Source organism: Marmota monax, unplaced genomic scaffold (genome assembly GCF_021218885.2).
Source record: "Marmota monax isolate L192 unplaced genomic scaffold, Marmota_monax_Labrador192_F-V1.1 WCK01_AAM20220418_F8-fsc00121, whole genome shotgun sequence".
NCBI lineage: Eukaryota > Metazoa > Chordata > Mammalia > Rodentia > Sciuridae > Marmota > Marmota monax.
The window spans coordinates 3,459,476-3,478,948 of NW_026693351.1; the positions used below are offsets into that span (position 1 = coordinate 3,459,476).

At 40.7% G+C, this 19,473-nt stretch overlaps 1 protein-coding gene across 1 annotated transcript; it reads left to right on the forward strand.

Moving 5' to 3' along the window:
* Positions 1–3,065: 3,065 nt before the first annotated feature.
* Positions 3,066–4,462, forward strand: LOC124101123 (la-related protein 1B-like). The gene is made up of 2 exons (XM_058583285.1): positions 3,066–3,389; positions 3,499–4,462. The coding sequence occupies exons 1-2, from the start codon at positions 3,175–3,177 to the stop codon at positions 4,271–4,273; spliced, it is 990 nt and encodes a 329-aa protein (XP_058439268.1). The 5' UTR covers positions 3,066–3,174; the 3' UTR covers positions 4,274–4,462.
* Positions 4,463–19,473: the final 15,011 nt, after the last annotated feature.

The window sequence follows — 19,473 nt, forward strand, 5'->3', positions numbered from 1 at the left end:
AAAGAACTAGCATTTATTTGTGCCAGAGAGGAGATTGAATTTGGAAAAAAAAACTTGTCCCTCTGCAGAAGGAAGGATGGGTTCTTGGAATCATCTCTAAAGAAGAGTCCTCTTTCCAGTCCCTCCCTCCCAGAAACTGCATTCACTTCGAGTTGGATCTGTCAATCAACCTACCAGCAATGACATTCTGATAACCTGCCAGTTAGAAAGAGACCTCCTTTGTGTCTCAACACTCTAGTTAGCAGCGAATTTATATGAACTGAACAATATTGTGAAAGAAATCACTCTATAAAACATTCAAGCAAGATTATTATGGTGGAGCAAAACAGGGCTTAAAGGACAGAGTACTGAAATATTGACTTTGCTACTTAACCGTGTGACCTCTGAAAGCTTATTTCACTTCTCTGAACTTTATCCCTACAATGAAAATAACAACACCACCTCACAATCATCCTGAGAGTTAAATGAAACTTGAAAGTGGCCAGAAAATGCACATAGACCTTAGAAGATGATGAGCCCACAACAAGGCACTGAGAGAGAAATGCAAAGGAGAAGTGTGTCAGACACTGGCAGAGGGAGAGGCCATCTGTTAGTGCCATGGAGGACCCTGGACATGCCCACTATTGTCCTACCATCCCATTATCCTTGTTACTTCATAAGAATTCAATGAATATCTACAAATGGAGAAAAAGTCAGACAGGAGGCTGCCTCATGGAGATGATGGTTTACTAAGGGTACAGATGTATAAAGAAATGACATGAACTTCATGCGCTGAGAACTCTGAGGTGGGACACAGGAGCGGCTCCTAATTCAGGAAGGTGAGGAGGGACTCATTGGAGGCAGATGACATCTCAGCTGTTAGAGGCAAGCCAAGCCACCCAGGCTGGGCTCAGGTAGATGAGGTGGGAATGCAGGGTTCTAGGAAGATTCTGGGAAGGTTCTAGGAAGGTTCTGCATTCCCTCAGAGAGGGTGAGGGGAGAAGTGATCAGAACACAGAGCCTCATTCATAAACCTCAGTGATGAGCTATATGTGTAATAAGGATTGTAGTGAAAATAAATAAATAAAACAATATTGAAAAAAAAGTTTGGATATGAGGCATCCCCCATAGCTCCTGTGTTAATGCAGGCATGTTTGGAGGAGAAATGATGAGATTGTGAGAGCTGTACAATAATCAGTCCATCCTAGTTTGAATGGACTAACTGGGTAGTAGCTGTAGGCATGGCTGGAGGAGGTGGGTCAGTGGGGTGTGCCCTGGAAAGGTTCATCTCTCCTGTGGCTCCTTCCCCTTTCTCTCTCTGCTTCCGAGCCACCATGAAGGGTGTGGGGGGACAGCCTCCTTTCACCACACCCTTCCACCATGATGTTCTGCCCTACCTTGGGCCAGAGTAGTAGAATCAGCCAACCATGGGGGCTAAACCTTTGAAATCATGACACAAAATAAACTTTTCCTCCTCTAAGTTGTTCTTGTCAGGCATTTTGGTCTCAGTGACGAAAAGCTGACTAACACAGAGGTTTTAAGAAGAAACGTTGAACTCAGTTTGAATGTGTCAAGACAGAGGCTCCCAAGAAGAAACCAAGTGGAACTCGTCAAGACAGATGAGCAAGGATCCCAAACTGGGAAAGTTCTGGGTTAGAGACGGAAGGTTGGAGACAAATGCACAATGAATGGCTGTTCTGATTTCCCACGGGGTTGAGCCAAGGGAAGGTGAGGAGAGCTGGCAGAGAACCCTCCAAGATGGCAGAAGAAGGGAACTCAGTTCTACGCTTTGGAAGCTAACCAAGGAGGTGGGAGGAATCCCCACAGAGGGGACTGTGTTTCAAAAGCCAAGGGAAGAGAGGCTCTCAACAGGGTGGAGCAGATCAGTTGTGCCAGGTGCTACCATGAGATCATTTGAGAGGCTCTAGTTGGATGGGACAAAGCGGAGGTCTTGATGACCTTGGCAAGAGTTGGTACATCAGTAGGAGTGGAATCCAGGTTGCCCTGATGAAGGAGCAGGTAGGAGGTGGTGAAGAGGAGACAGCAAGTGCAGGCAAAGCCTACCAGTCACTTACTGGGAGAGTTAAGGAGAAATGCAGGGACATCCCTGGAAGGGGTTCTGTGTAGCACAGTTGGGAGGGGGGTTGGGATTTTTTTTTTTTTTGGAAGATGGGTGAGGTTTCAGCATGTCTTAATACTCATAAGAAGAAACCAATAGAAAGAAAAAGATTTAAAAATAGAGAAGAAAGGAAGGAAACAATAGTAGAGGAGCCTGTCTGGAGCATTGGCTAGAGAGGATTCAGGCAGCATTTCACTAGGAATGAAAGAACTTTATGTGTGTGTTAGACACTCAGGCTCCAATAACAGTCCTGCCCCAGGATTGTAACTTGAACTCAAATTTTAAAAGTCAGGAGGTAGTGGGTTTTTTTCCAGCCAATATTAAAGTAGTTTATTTTGGGCAGAGCACAGAATCGGCAACCCTATGATTTGGTGTATCTTTGCCTCACAGTCACGAGATGACTTCAGCAGCCCCAAGCATCACATCCTTAACGTGACCAATTCATAATTGGGACACATGTGTGGGGCGCAGGGCAGTTTCTTTCCATAAACTCCCCTCTTTGAAGAAAGAAAAATATTTTCCAGAAGCAGTCCAGATTTCTTGATACATGACTTTACTTAAAATTGGAATTAACAGTCACCTTTAGACCAAGGCTGGGCTTGCTTCCCTGAGATGAAAGCATTTCTGCCCATTTTCCAGACAAAACCCCGGTTCCAACAGCAAAGAGGAGAGGAGTGGCTCTGGGTTAGAAAGAGCAGTGTCTGCCTTAGGGGTAAAGGGGAGGTAAGTCCGTGAGTTTGGGAGCAGAAAATGGAGTGAATTCTTGTCGAATGTCATTTTGGCTGTAAGTTTGTCGTCTGCTAAAAGCTAGAGAAAAGGGATGAGAGAAAAGATGGGGTCTAAATTAACCACAGTGGAGAAGGGGAAATGAACCCACCAAGGAAACATCAAATACTCACAGAAGGTCCTCAGCAGGAAGAATGCTCAGGGAAGAAATTGTAGACCAAAAGAAAGGGGAGAGAGTCGGCCGCCGCGCGCGGCCCGGCGAGGCGGCAGCCGAGCTCAGTTCCCCCAAAATTATAAAAGCAGGAAAACTCAAGACAAGGAAACCCAATAAGGCCAGTGATTTCAGCGATATGGCAAACTGGCCAACACCAGGAGAGTTAGTGAGCACTGGATCTCAGAGTGTCATCAGCCAAGGAAATAAGAAGCCACAAATCAGAAAAGAAAAAGAAGAGAAGGTTGAAAAGAGGAGTAACAGTGAGAGCAAAGAAAACCGGGAAACAAAATTAGACGGTCCTGTTGAAAATGTGAGTGAGGACGAGGCCCAGTCAAGCAGTCAGCGGAAGAGAGTTTCTACACTCCAGGTCTATGGGAAATGGGCAATGACATCTCCAGACTGCTTCCTGCTGAAAGGGGGAAAAGTTGGACGAAGTCACCCAAAGTCCTTGTTCTCTATCAGCTAATAAACACAAGTGGGTACCACTGCACTTGGACTATGTGAGACCAGAGAGTCAAGAGAGACCTGGATCCCGGAACAGCTCTCGGTGTCAACCTGAAGCAAATAAGTCATCCCATAATAACAGGAGAAATGACACACGAAGTTGGAGGCGAGACAGAGAAAAAAGAGATGATCAGGATGAAGTGTCCAGCGTGAGGAGTGAGGGGGGTAATATCCGAGGTTCCTTCAGAGGTCGAGGAAGAGGACGAGGCAGAGGAAACCCTCGAGTAAACTTTGATTATTCGTATGGTTACCGAGAACATGGTGAAAGGACGGATCAGCCATTTCAAACAGAAATTAACACCAGTATGATGTATTACTATGATGACGGTACGGGTGTACAGGTGTATCCTGTGGAAGAAGCATTGCTTAAAGAGTATATTAAGCTTCAAATTGAATATTACTTCAGTATAGAAAACTTGGAACGTGACTTCTTTCTTCGGAGAAAGATGGATGAGCAAGGTTTCCTGCCTATTTCCCTGATTGCTGGATTTCACCGCGTTCAGGCTCTCACCACAAACCTTAATCTCATTTTAGAGGCCCTGAAGGACAGCACAGAAGTAGAAGTTGTGTTTGAGAAAATGAGGAAAAAGACAGAACCAGAAAAATGGCCAATCCCGGGCCCCCCTCCCAGAAGCGTGCCACAGACTGACTTCTCTCGGCTGATCGACTGTCCCGAGTTTGTGCCAGGCCAAGCCTTTTGCTCACATACAGTCAGGGTGATGATCTACTGATGCCCTGGATGTCATCTGATGGGGATGTGCAGTGGAGCAGGTGGCTCACTGAAATGCATTGTAAATACTGGAACAAACCGTGCTGCAGAGATGGAAGCCACCAGACTGCCTTCCGTGTGAGAGTGTCCACTGCCGACCCCCGGGCAGCACGACAGTGGAGATGACAACTTCTGCCATGATGGAGACAGAGCCGGGGACCGCTGCTGGCATTCCAGGAGCTGCCTGCCCTTTTCTGTGTGACTGGACTCAGACGGCGTGGCTACTTTTATTTTCAGGGGAAGCTAATTGTTATCACTGTGGAAATACTGCAAGATTCTGTCTTTTGTTTCCAGGCATATGTACTTGTGTCCAGGTCAATAAAGCAGAGAAAGAGAGGACTGCGTAGCCTTTCCCAGCTTGCCAGGCCCTTGGCTCTTGGTCTGCCCTTTGCCATGGTGAACATTGCATAACTCACGTGTTGAGATGTTTCACATGGACTGTAAGATTTATTAATGTGGACATTTAAGGGGTAAGAAGTTGAAGAAATAAACAAGGGTATTTTTTCCATTATTCTTCAAAATGTATTTTTGATACATCAGTATAAGTCCTGCCCATCAGAAAAGCATTAATGATGGACAGTTTCACAGAGATTTTTATCTCATATTTCTTTGTCAGCCCTGTGCTTCTAATCGCAGCAAGCAACTTGGGGGCAAGTGTTTTAAAAAGTTGAAGAAATGTGACATTGTTTGTTTGTTTGTTTGTTTAAAGATATAATGGCTGATTGTAAAAGTTAGATTTATTTATTGTGTAAACTTGGGTCCAAGATGACATTTTTAACCAGCTTATGAACAATCATTGGTAAGTTGGATAATATAGAAAATACTTTTTCCATAGGGATAGTTAATTTAGGTCAGTCAAGTTGGTGATGCCTGTCCATTAACCATTTATGTATTATTAATAAAATTACAAGAATAAAAAAAAAAAAAAAAAAAAAAAAAAGAAAGGGGAGAGGGCGGGCAGATCTGGGGAGGCCCAACTCTTTTCGTGGGTCCACACATACCAATGTTTCCCAGCCTCGCCTATGGGCATCTGGGGTGATTAATTCTTTGTTTGGGGGCTGTTCTATGCACTGTAGGGTGTTGAACAGCATCCCTGGTCTCTACCCACTAGATACCAGTAGTCCCAGTCCTGACAATCAAAAATGTGCTCAAGCATCACCCGACATCTCCTGGGGGACAGAACCATCCGCATGAGGATCACTGACATACCCTGTCTTATTTAGTCCCACTTTCCATGATGAGATCAAATTCCCAAGGAGACACAACTCAGAAGAGACGGAACCAGAGCTGAATGGACTTTGCCAGAAACCACGTTCTTCCCCCTGCCCAGAGGTCAACAGCCTGCACTGCCCCAGCAGCACCAGCACCGGCACCAGGAGGGAGCATGGTGTCCTTGGCCGTGGTCTCTGCCTTCCCACGGGGGTTCTGTACTCCACACAGTCACTTTGTGTCCTAATCTGTTTTCCTGGAAAGAATTAGAGAACTCGTAAAAATTAAATCTTTCCAAGAGCTGTATCTGCTCTTTTCAAGGAAGTCAATCACTTGGGACAGGGGGGAGCCACCATGGCAATGTTTTCCCAAGGACTTGGAGGAAGAAACCACCATCCAGAAAGGACAGTCTTTCAAGTTGGAATGTGCCCGAGGCTGCCTCTTCACATGAAAAATGTCACATGCCTGGGAAACATTACATATGCCAAAGCAATATGGGGGTCTGGCTGTGAGAATGATAGCGTCAACTCTAGGCTGCCTTTCATCCCAGAGACTGCACGAAGGGCCTCAAAATGAAACTTTATACAAGTGCACACACACACACACACACACATACGGTATCTGGAACATTCACACATATATCATTTTGCCCACCTCTCTAATGAAGGTGGAATGCAGTGGCAGATGTTTCACAGCTGCCCAGCAACCACCCCCCGCCACAGTTCAGGACAGGAAGCCGAGGACACCCGATCCAGGAGGAGTTGCAGGGAGGCAAAATCTAATCCTTAACACTGGGTTTCAGCCAAATGATTGGGGTACCCTCCATACCACTGCCTCATCCCTTATTTCGGAGAAATTGAATGAAGAAAGTGGCCACCACCTCACTGTTTGAGAGAGGCATGTCCTCCCCCCACCCTACCCCTGGGGACAGTGGGGCTAGACATGATCCCTAATACTTGAGGCATGAGTGCTCTGTCTACCTAAGGTCTGCAGCCCAGCCCAACACAGTCAAGGTTATGGGTCTGGTTCCTAATCCAGGTGCATAGCTTTACCCTGCTAAGTAGCCGTGGAATGCATTCCTATTGCTTGGATGGCTTCCTGCCCCTTACAGGATAAACCCTTTCATAAAGAAATGCCTCATTGATGTAGGTGGGTGGGAAAGAGAAGAGGATTCCAGGGAGGCGTCTTCTCCAACAAGCTCAGTCAATACAATTACAGACCCAAAGCGAAGGGAAAGAAACTGTGGGGCTTCTAGCTTCGGGTCCTGGGCTAGGAGCTGTACCTACATCATCTCATGGATCCTTGCTGGGTCTTATTATCTGAAGTCTGCAAGTGAAGAAAATGAGACTTGGAAAGAGATAGAGGAAGTTGGGCTCATAAATCCCCACGAATCAGGATTCCGATCCAAGTCCACCAACCCTAAACTGAAGACACCTGTGTCATTGCCACATCAGGACATACAATGTCCTGAGCATCCCCCCAAATCTCCTTAGGACTTCCTCCGAGTCATTACCCCCTTTCTCCCTTACTAAATATTAAATTTTCCCTGTTTTTGAACAACATATAAATGGAATCACTTAGTATATATTCTGCTTCTGACTTCTTTTGTGAGAGTCATTCATATTTTGTACATAACAATATCTTATTCTTTCTCATTGCTATATAGGATTCTACCATGTGAACGTGCTATAATTTATTTGTCCAGTCTATTCTTCATGACCACTTGGATTGTTCCTCTTGAGGATATTATGAATGATGCTGCTACAAGCTTTCTTGGCATGAAATTGTTTGCATATTTAAATATGTCTAACTAGGAAAAAATTGCTGAAACTTAAGATAATATAATTGTTCACTTTGACTAGATAATGACAAAGTAGTGTACTAATTAACACTTCTACCAACAACATAAAAAACTTTCATTTCCTCCCCAACCTCCCCAAATTGGTACAGTATATTTTCTTTTACGTTATATATATTTTTTTCAATTCCTAGTTTGTTGAGCATTTTTATCTGGAACTTTTTTATTGAATTTAATTTTACTGAATTCAATTTTTTATTGAATTTTATCAAATGCTTTTTCTGCATCTATTGGCATGATCATAGGATTTCTACAAACTGATTTTTGTGTCTTTACATCCTGGAGTTTAGTCCTACTTGGTATGTGATCTTTTTAATATGCTGTTGAATTCAGTTTGTATCATTTTATTGAATATTTTGGCATCTATTTTCATGAGAACCGTTGGCCTGTAAAGTTCTGTTCTGTGGTGTCAAGTTGTGACTGAGGTATTAGGGAAATGCTGTCCTCAAAAAATGAGTGTAGAAGTGCTCCTCTTCTTCAATGCTATGTAAGAGTTTGAGAAGATTGGCATGAATTAAATGTTTGGTAGAGCTCACCAGTGAGGACATCTAGTCCTGTGCTTTCCTTTGTTAGAAGATTATAGTTTCTGATTCAACCTATATTCAATTATCAATCTATGCAGACTTCTTATTTCTTCATGATTTGGTCTGGGAAAGTTGTATGTTTCTAGAAATTTATTCTAAGTTATCCAGTTTGTTGGTAAATACCTATTCATTCATAGTAGCCCCTTTTGACCATTTCAATTCCTGTTATATCAGGTATAGTCTCCATTCTTTCACATATGATTTTATTTATTTGAATTGTCTATCTTCTCAGTCCAGCTAGGAGTTTGACCATTTTGTTAACATTTTCATAAAAACCAATTCTTAGTTTCATTGATAATTTTCTGTTGACTTCTTATTTATTTATTTTTGCTAAGGTCTTTATTATTTCCTTCCTTTTGCTAATTTTGGGCTTAATTTGTCCTTCTTTTCTATTTCCTTTAAAGCTAGGACTTTTTATGTGAGGTCTTTCTTCTTTTAGAGAAGGCATTCTTCACCCTCAAGTTATCCTCTTTTTTTTTAAAGAGAGAGAATTGTTTAATATTTATTTTTCAGTTTTTGGTGGACACAACATCTTTATTTTATTTTTACATGGTGCTCAAGATCGAACCCAGTGCCCCGCGCATGCCAGCGCATGCCAGGCGAGCGTGTTACCGCTTGAGCCACATCCCCAGCCCTCAACTTCCCTCTTGATATTGCTTTTGCTGCATCATGAAAGTTTGGGTATGCTGTGTTTTCATTTCCATTTCTCTTGCTGTACCTTTTAATTTCCTTCTTGATTTCTTGTGGACTCAATGACTATTCAAGGGTGCATTAATTTCCACATATTTGTGAAGTTTCCAGTTTCCTTATGTTACTGATTTCTAGTTTCATTCCATTGCGGTCAGAAAAAAATATATTTGGTATGATTTCCATCTTACATTTTTTGAAGACTGATTTTGTGACTTAACATATGATCCGTCCTGGAGACAGATCCATGTGTGCTCAAGAAGAACTTGTATTCTGTGTCTATCAAGTGGAATGTTTCGTTTATGTGCATTTGGTCAGTTTGATTTAAATGTCCATGTCCCCCATTTCCTTGTTGATCTTCTGTAGAGATATTCTGTCCATTATTAAAAGTGGGGACAGAAGTCTCCCCCTATCATTTTGTTGCTGTCTATTTTTCCCTTCATGTTGGTCAATGGTTGTTTAAAATGTTGTCTTCCTGTTTATGCTGTTTCTATTGATATATTTTGATTTCGTTGTCTTTTCCTTTTGTAAAAGTAACTTCCATAGATATTTTTTGTGTATGTGGTCACCTTAAGTTTTACATAAAATATGTTATAGTTTTAACTATCTATTTTAAGCTGGTAATAATTTAAGTTCAATGACACTCAAAAACTCGACACTCTTTTCCCCTTCACACACACATTTTAGGTAATTATTATCACAATTTAAGTCTATTTATATTGAATAACTTTTAACAAGTTTTAATAATCTTTTCTGCTGCTGAGACTAAAAGACCTGACAAGATCAGTTTTAGAGGAGGAAAAGTTTATTGGGTGCTCACAATTTCACAGGTCTCAGTGCAATGACAGCTGGCTCCATTCCTCGGGACTCCAGGTGAGGCAGAACAGTGTGGCAAAGGGAAATGGCTCACAGGATGATCAGGAAGAGAGAGAGATTCCACTCACATACAAAATATATACCCCAAAGCCACGCTCCCAATGCCCACCTCCTCCAGCTACATCCTACTTGCCTTCAGTTACTACTCACTCTGTTAATCCTAATTCACTGATTGGGTTAAGGATCTCATAACCCAACCATTTCTCCTCTAAACCTTCTTTCATTGTCTCACCATGAGCTTTTGGGGGACACCTCACATCCACACCATGACAACACAGTTCCATATTGTCTTAACTATTATTGCTGGCACTGGATGTCATACACATTTGAAATCAGCTCATTAATTTAATAAAGCTCATGAAGTTTTGAGTGGAAATACACTGGATCTATCCTTGATTCATTAGGGTTTATTTACTACAAATGGATAATTTTTCTAGTTCTCAGATAATGCCACAACCTTAAAATACTTCAGTTATTGTTTCTTCTACTTTTGTACTGTATTTTGGGGGCATTTTAATTTTATATACTTGAAAACCCTAAAGACACTCTTTGCATGGCTGTTGCAGTAAACAATAAAACATCCATTTAATTTACACATGTATTAACTTTTGTACAACTCTTCATCTCCTCTTGAATTTTTGCACTTCCATCTGCTATTATTTTTCATTGGCTTGAAGAATTCCTGTTAGTGTTTAGTTTAGAGTGTCTGCTGATAGCCCATTCTCTGCTTTAGAGTGTCTTTATCGACTCTTTATTTTTGAAGAATATTTTTGCTGGGTGTAGAATTCCAAAATGGGAAATACGTTCTTTCAGCATGTTAAATATGTCATCGCATTCTCCTTTAGACTTCCAGTTTTCTGTTGGGACATTAATTGTAGACTTACTGCTGTTCCCTTTCGGGTAATGTGTCTTTTTTAACATGGCCCTTTTTAACATTTTCTCTTTGTCTTTGATTTTTAGGGCATTTGCCTAGAATGTTCCTTGTTTTAATCTCTATTTATTCTTCTTTATGTTGATAGCCCTTGCTGAATTTTTGACTAGATGATTTTTACCATTTCTGAAAAATTCTCAGAGGGTGTGTTCTCAAATATTGCTTCTACTCTATTTTGTCTCTTTCTCTCTCTCTTCCTTGCTTTATATTTATAGGAGTGTTAGAATTTTGCAGCACGTCCCAAATGTCACTTATGCCATCTATTGTATCTTCTGAACCTTTTTCTCTCTGTGCTTCAGTATGATATTCTCAACTGACCTACATTAAATTTCTCCAATAATTTTTCCTGATGTATCTACTTTCCTGTTAAGTCTATCATTTGAGTTATTTATTTCCATTTTGCTTTCATTTATGGATTCCAGCTGTCTGCTGAGACTCTCTGTATTGTCATCTACTTTTTGCATATAATATAGTTAAAGCCTGTGTAAATATCTGGATTATCTCTGGAGCTGCTTCTATTGTCTGTTTCTTTCTCTTGTTTTTCCTCCAGTCAGGTCTAGTGATTTTCAACTGCATGCCTGACCTTATGTATTAGAAATCTTAGAGGCTTTGGGTGACATCATTTTTTTTTCCCCACAGGGATTCTAATTTTCTTTTTTGGTAAAGTAGAAAATATTACCTTGTCTGAGCAATAATTTAATGACTCAAGACTTGATTTTCATTTTTATAAAGGATGATCTAGTTTATGTTTTTTCTTAATCACGGGGTACATCCTCTAGAGGTCTCAAATGAAAGCCTCAGTTTTTGCAGAACTTGTTTTATTTGTTTTGTCCTGAAACTGCAGTAGTTGCCACGACCACTTACCAACATGGAACTACAGAAAGTTCTGTATTGCTTTTGGGTCTCTTTATGTTGGTCCATGTAACTTAGAAGTTAGTAGGTGCCTCAAGGTGAAAGCAATGCAGAAGAGCAGGCTTGCTTCCCTGAGGTTCCCTATTCTCTGGACCCTCAATATTTCAAGTTTTCCACCTGTCTTAATACCCCTGAACTCCACTTCTGTCTTCCCTGCCCTGTGATACTACCAAAATCCCTGGTTCATGCTTTATTCTGTCTCTCAGTCTCATTCTGCTTATGAATCAGCAAATACCTCAAGAACAGAAATATAAAAAATATTGGGCTAGACTCTTCTCCTAGATCTTGGTCCCATAACGCCTGATGGTTTAGATTATTCTTTAGTGTCTTCAACTGCTTACTTTTTTCCCCTCTATATAGTTTGTGTAGTTATCCTTTCTGGGGTATATACTTACAAACCACTCTACCATAGTCTGAAGTGGAAATTGTTTAGTTGTTTTTGAAATCCCCCAATTGGCTTTAATATGTGTTCCAGGTTAAGAATCACATCCCTAATTTACCATACTGCCTCATGGACACAAACTTTCCTCTGCAAGGAACACCATTTCATTTCCTCTGCATTGCCAACCCCTATAGGAAGCCTTTCCTTACCTAAGTACAGAGCATGTGAGTGACCAAATACATCAGCACACAAAGCATTATTCTGCCCTATTTAACATTTATCCCACTGTACTCTGACCTATGTTCTTTTGCATCTTTTCTCCTACCTCAGTTTGAAGGTGTACTCTGGACACAAGTCATTTCATTTTTTGTTGCATCTTCTACATGTTTGAATAAATAATTTTGAACATTAAACTATTCTTTAGCCAGCAGCCATCTCTCCAGTTGGTCTTCTTTCTCATTGTTCCCAAACAATAATCGTCTCTCTTTCTCCACTCCCATGGAATAGCTTTTGGATCCATCCCAACACATCTGGCCTTTTGATCCTCCGAGACCAATTTAACTTCTCACCTTCCTTGGCTTAATCAGTACAAAGCATTACTAATCCTGCTACCAACCTTGAATATCCTTCATGCTTCCCCTTTCATTTTCATATATGCATGGTGTTATCTTTCCTTCAAATGTACATGTGTTTGCTTTCGGGGAGTATATTAATTCAATCTGTGAATAACCGAAGACTGAGCTACTGATATAGTCAGAGGTTAAGATGGAAGATGTGGCAGGTTGCATTCATCTTAGCTCAGCTCAAAGGTCTTTGTCTTTGGGGAAGTTTTAGCTAGGTCTGTTATTATTTGGCCTGCTTTATCTAGTCGTCTTCTACCCAGATTTCATGGCCTGGTAAGAAGAGCTAAATGATCTCATCTTTCCATTCAAAAGTGATGGAAAATGTTTCCTGCATTACCCTAAGCTATTTCACTAATGCTGAAATAGTGATATCTTGTTGGAATTTTTCTAGATATATGTTCAGAGATGGAGGGAGGGGATCAAAACTTGTTGACAGCTTAAAGAAAAATATCTTCCCTCCAGAACAGCTGTTGTTAAGTTTAGTTAATGTGTGTCCTGTCAAGGAGAAAGTAGGAATCTTCCTTTAAATATCTTTTTGTTGTTGTTGTTGTTGCTATTGTTGTTGTTTGATGGCTTACCTGTTCAAGCACTGAATAGCTTTTTTAAATAAATTCATACTTTACAAGGTGTGTGTGTGTGTGTGTGTGTGTGTGTGTATGTACATGCATCTCTGGCTTTAATTCCCAGTACATAAAAAGAAAGGAAAAAGAAGTCTTATACTTGCCACCACTGGTAACTGTTGGTGAACTGTTGAAATCCTCCAATTGGCTTTAATATGTGTTCCAGGTTAAGAATCATGCCCCTAACTTACCATACTGCCTCATGGACATAAACTTGGACCCACGTAATATGGTTGTTGGTGTCAATGTACAGAAAACTGGAAATGCACAGAATTAAGTAGGGGAAAGGTAGATGAAATCTGAAAGGGAATTAGGATGGCTCACTTATCACTCCAGAGCTGAAAAGGATTCAGAGAGTTCATGCTATACTTTTCTCTACTTCTGAAATGCATAACATGATCGAGCATCATCCCTCTGAGGCAGATGACCATCTGTTTGTTTCTCTGTCATTATTTGGATTTGTTTTCCATATTTTTAAGTGGAATCCACTGCACAGCATTTTACTATGATACCTACAAAGATAGATAAAATGCATTCCCCACTTTCTGAAAAGAAAAATACAGTTACTTATTTGGAAACTTCATTTTGAAATCACACGTCCCTCACTACCACTATTTCTTTACTGAACCCAAGTTTGACCTTTGAGACATTGTCATGAAGTGCTCTCAGGATTCCCATTTTTCTTCCCTGGAGGAAAGACAGGAAGGCAAGAGGCGAGAAGTTGTCTACCATCCATTTCATTACTGTCTATAGCATTATTCCAATTCCAGTGGGGAAACATAGTCAGGAGCTGAAGGAGACTCACCAGCATGAGAAACTCATTTTCCTTCCCCGCCCCACCCCATAGCATGCATGTGTGCATGTACACACACACACACACACACACACACAGTGAGCAACACCTCCAGTCCTTTTTATTTTTCATTTTGAGACAATCTCTCGCTAAGATGTTAAGGCTGGTCTCTAACATCTCCTGTCTCAGCCTTCCAAAATTCTGGGATGACAAGCCTGGGTCACCATGTCTGGCTATCAGACACCTTTTTAATGACAAAAAAAAATTATCTCACCTGTACATTTTGTAGGTTGCACTTTTAGAATCCACTGATTGAGAAAATACGTGCAAAATGAACTATGCATTCAACGTTCCTTTTTAAAGATATTTAAATCAGAATAACATTGGTACATATTTGAAAATTAGTGTGAACCTTTGAGTGCATGACATTTTACATTGAGCATACAGACAATATATTGCATGTCTCCAGATTTGCAGAGCCCCCTAAATTAGCTCCCATCCTTCTTCTGCTCCCTCCTTGCCTCAGCACCTCTGTTCATGCTTCCTCCATCCCACAACATTCTTCCTCAAGGAGCTCATCTCCCTGTGTTTACACCAGGTTCTTCACTTCCTTAAAAATATAAAAAAGCCCCTTTCTATTTTATGCCTGGCCTGCCCTTTCTGCTTCTTTCCAGTAGCCTTTGCTCAGCCATCCCTCTCTTCGAACCAAACCATTCCCTGTGTCCTTTTGGAGGCCTCTCAAACTCCATTGATCTTGTATGACCTTAGCCCCTCTTGTGGCCACCACCACCTCTCACTCACCTCGACAGGGAGCACCATAAGAGGTCTTCTTAAACTGTCTTCTCTGATTATTTGCCTGTTCTGGCCCTGATTAATTCTGTTTTACAAATGCCAATTTTGTGACAATTCATCGATGCTTATGTAGAGATTTCCAGTTGTGATCATGTCTGTCCTTTTGAAGAACTCAGGTCTGGCCCCATAAATATTTATAAGGAAGGATGACATTCTGAAGTTGGGAACATTTGTATTCTCTGTGACCCCTATTTAACTCTTCTATGAAAATTAGATAGACCATTTTGGCCTTCTGGGGGAAACTGCCCTGGCTTTATTGTTTAGCCCAACCTCAGCCAAACCAGACCAAAGAGGGTAATAAAAGAGGGTTTTTTCTTTGCCATCCTATAATCTTCATTCCTATCTTTCTTTCTTTGTTTTTGCCTCCTGCAAAATAAGTGTGTCCTCTTTCAGAAAACAGCCCTCTACAAATTGGGCAATAATATTTCTGTTCCGCTTGTTTTTCCTCTGTAGGTAAAACAACCCTAGTTCTTCTTTGTGTGTTTTGACTGGTGCTCTTTTTCTTCCTCTTCCAACCTAACCTCATTCACCACCATCTTTCCTAAGTGACAGTGCCCAGAACAGAACACACCACTCAAGGTTCCTTAAGGAATTGTTGTCTCCCCTGTCCTGATTATTGTGGCCTAAATCCACACCTCAGTTTGAAGAAGCAGTGTCAACACAGGGGTCATAAGACCTGTCATTTATAGTGATCTACAGATGCATGTCTTTGGAGAGAACTTTTAGCTCCTCTGAGGATATATTTCCAATTAAAAAAAAAATGCCCAGCTGCATTTGTCACCAGGGAAGTACAAATTGAAACCTGCCATGTAGTACACTACACTCATCAGAAAGCTTCAAATGACAGAGAAAATACTAAGTGATGGGGAAGATGTAGAGCAACCAGAATTCTCATCCATTACTGGGTAGAGTAATTGGAACAACTCCTTTTGGAAACTGAAAGCATCTGCTCCAGCTGATTCAGTAACTCCATTCTTTGGGATATATTCCAGAAATATGAGGACATATGCTCACCAAAAAACATGCCCAAGAATGTTTAGAGAGACACTAGTCATAATAACTCTAAATTGGACACAGCCCAAATACCCATCAACAATAGAAAGACTGTATTGATGTAGTCACCCGGGGTAACACTATCTGCAGTGGGAGAGAATGAACGCCAAATACAGCCAGAGTGCACATGAATGTCACAAAGAAACGCAAAAAAGCCAGACACAAAAGAGAAGGGAGTATATGGTTTTATTTACACATATTTAAAAAACAAGTCATCTTATTTCTCATGTTAGAAGTTAGAATAGTGGTTACTCATAGGGTAGGAATTAGTGACAAGAAGAGAGCCAGAAGGAATTCCTGGGTCCTAGGATGATTCCGATCTTGATTTTAGTCCCATCACATGAGTGTGTTCAAGTCACGGACATTAAGTAAGCTGTCTGTTTATGATTGTGCTTTTTTCAATAAGTTTGTTATACCTTGATGAAAAGTTAAGTAAAATGCACCATAGTAACATCAGCAACAAACTATGACATCTAAAACTCCTTCAGACTACCACAAGTTGAGGAGGGAGAAAAGATAGCACAAGTTCATTCAACTGCTTTGCTCTAAGAGTATCGTCCCAGCCAGAGGTGTCTCCAAACGGACCACTTCTTATCATTTCCACCACCTGTCTGGTCCCTCTTGCACCTGACTACAGGACTCAAGCTCTCTGAGAGATGTATCCATCCTGCTTCTAGAGGAGCACATTATAAATTGGAAAGCATGATCATACAACCTATTAAGCATTTAGCAAGTGTCAGACACTAAGCCAAGCAATTCAACATTTTTATTGTATCTTCCTGATAACTGCAAAATGTGTAACTTTACTGATGAGGAAAGTAATATAGAGAAAGATTAAGTCCATTTGCCCAAAGGTAGAGATACTAGGCTAAAACCTGGTTTAAGCCAGGTGCAGTGGTGCATACTGTCATCCTAGTAACTTGAGAGGCTGAGGTAGAAGGATCTCAAGTTTGAGGTCAGCCTCAGCAACTTAGAAATACCCTAACTCAAAATTTAAAAAAAAAAATTAAAAGGATTGGGGATGTCACTCAGTGGTAAATACCCAGGAGTTCAATCCCCAGTACCTAAATAAATAAATAAATTTTAAAAAATAGGTAAAACATGTATTACAAGTAGAATGATGATCATGCTCTTATGAGCTAGACTTTTCATCCCTGCATCAGTGTTTGGATTGGTGATGTTTAAGCCAACTTGCATGCCTTCTAGAACTTCTGAACCTTGGTTTGCTTTTAGCTCACAGACCTGCCTGACTCTCAACATGTGCCCCACTTGTTCCTGACATCTAAACTTCAGCTCCTTTCTGGACATCCAGGATGACTGTGCTGCATCTTCTGGTCCTAACATTGATCTGATAGCCCCTGTAAATGCTGTAAATGGATCTGGCATTGATAAAGATGCCAAGAGAGAAATCAAATAAAAATAAAAGGTTATACCCTAAAAGGAAGTCTCTGGATCCTATAGGAAGCCCCAAATATAAATCTGCAAATCTCTGTAGGGATTTCACCATTCATGGCTAAGTTCAGAGAAAAAAAGTTAACTATGAGCTGGAGAACACCCCCCTTCACAACTTTTTCTTTTATAGGATATCAAGTTCTCAAGTGTTTCTGTTTCGGGTATTTCAGAGATTTCTTTCTCTGCTTAAAATCTGTAAGCAATCCCCAAACCTACAAACAGGCTTTAGAAGATGGAGATGGGGAGGGCAGTGAGAAAGATTGTTTCAGGAGCAATCCCTCTGTAAGGAACACTCAAAGCCTAAATTACATACAGCTGAAAATATCTCAATCCTACAAGATTAGTCTTGACACAAGCCCCGCAGCAGAAGCATCCTCTGTGTTAAAGGAATTACTCCAAAGACTTTTCCTTTCTTATTGCCCACTTATTTTTCTGAAAAGCCCTGTTCTGAAATCCTATGTTTTACACTAATGCAAAGCCTTCTTGGGTTATCATCCTAAATGGATTTCAGCAGGAGACATTTTTCCTGGGGGCCATGATTCAACAGGCTCCTTGGAATTTAGCCTGATATAAGTGAGGGCGAAGAATCAACACTGAGAAGACCCAGCCCCAGCGAGGAGACCTGATTGACCATAACAAGACAAAAAAACATCACTGACATCAAAACTGAACAGGATTCATTAGATCTCTGGTTTTCCCTCAAAGGAGCAGTCCTGATTCTTATTTCACCTCTGTGTGTTCATTATGGTCTAATATCCAACTTCTCACCACTTCCTCTTTGAAGTTCCTCCAAATTTTAGGGTCTTGCAGACAGGAATAATATCTATTGGGTCCTGATGCAAGGCAGTTGAATAACATACCCTCTTTTGTTCTCAAGAATTCCTATTCTTGCAGGGCACAGTGGTGCACACCTGTAATCGCAACAGCTTGGGAGACTGAAGCAGGAAGATCACGAGTTCAAAGCCATCCTCAGCAGCAGCAAGGTGCTAAGCAACTCAGTGAGACCCTGTCTTTAAATAAAATACAAAATAGGGCTGGGGATGTGACTCAGTGGTTGAGTGTCCTGAGTTCAATCCCTGGTACCTAAAAAAAAAAAAAAAAAAAAATCTGTTCTCATCTCTGCCTGGTTTCCAGTTTTCCAGATTTGAATAATAGCAGCAAAGTAAAATGGGTTTAAATGAAAAATGAGAGAACTAGAACTTCACTTGGCTAGATGTCTGCTATTCTTTCAAGGAAGATGCCTTAAAACCGAGTGAACCATAGGTTGTCAATGAATTAAGGGACAGTGTTTGGGGATCCAGTCAAATTTCAATCCTTTCACAGGTTTTGGCTCCCTAGAATGCTAGTTCACTTCTTCCATATGCAAGAAAATTTCAATTTGCAAAACCAACCCGATCTCATCTGAGCTCTCCTATCTATAGTGACTGCACTCCACCAATAAGCCTCTTCCTTAGGCACTTTTTTCGGGAGAGTCATATCATCTATTGGCATGATGTCCTTTTTTCAAGAGAAGTATTTCATTTTAATGAAAATGTGTATCACCATATTTAATCAATCAGGCTGATTGACAACAGCAATAGTTGAGTCTTGCAGCAGATGCTGTTGCTACCTCATTCTTATTCCAGTTTCATTTCTCAATCAAATCCATGTGTAAAAAACATAATGTGCTGCCAACACAATGTAATAAAACCTCAAGTGAAATGCACACCAGCTCGACAGAAACTGATAACTCAAAGTATGGGAAAAGTTAACTTCAGAAAAATCACTTATGACACCCGTGCATTCAAGTTTTATGGATAAGAGATGCATCGTCTCACTGTAGCTAACATGAATGGGCCAAATTCATGGATTTGTCCTGAAACAGAAAATAATAATCTCTAAAGCAACATTTTCCAAAAGCTAGCAGTAGAAGCCTTTTTAAACAGCCCAGAAATCATCCTTAAAATTGGCTGAGTTTGTTTGAGATGCACCATTTGTGTCATGGAGCAATAAATTAAAACCTGAGCAGCATTTTTTATGGTGGTACAGACTGGTTAAAGATGATGTATCACTGGTTGTCACAGATAGAACCAGCAGTTTTCAAAGTTAATGATTCATAGAGGAATAAAGGTAACCTAATTACAGCAGGGACAGAACCCAGTTACTGTACTTAAATTCTGAACTCCAGATTTCGGAATGGGGGAATGACATGCACTTCCACAAGGCTTTATTCTTGCAAAACCCTGAGTTAAGGAACAGAGATATGAATTCCTGCAAAAGGGAATGGGTCTGTAATCCAGAGATCTACAAATGAAACTGGATTAAAATAGTATCCTCAAGAAACTCGTCTC

Coding starts and splice junctions, on each gene's coding strand:
- LOC124101123 (XM_058583285.1), top strand. CDS start 3,175: ATGGCAAACTGGCCAACACCAGGAGAGTTAGTGAGCACTGGATCTCAG. Junction 3,390..3,498: donor TCAAGCAGTCAGCGGAAGAG/AGTTTCTACACT, acceptor TTGTTCTCTATC/AGCTAATAAACACAAGTGGG.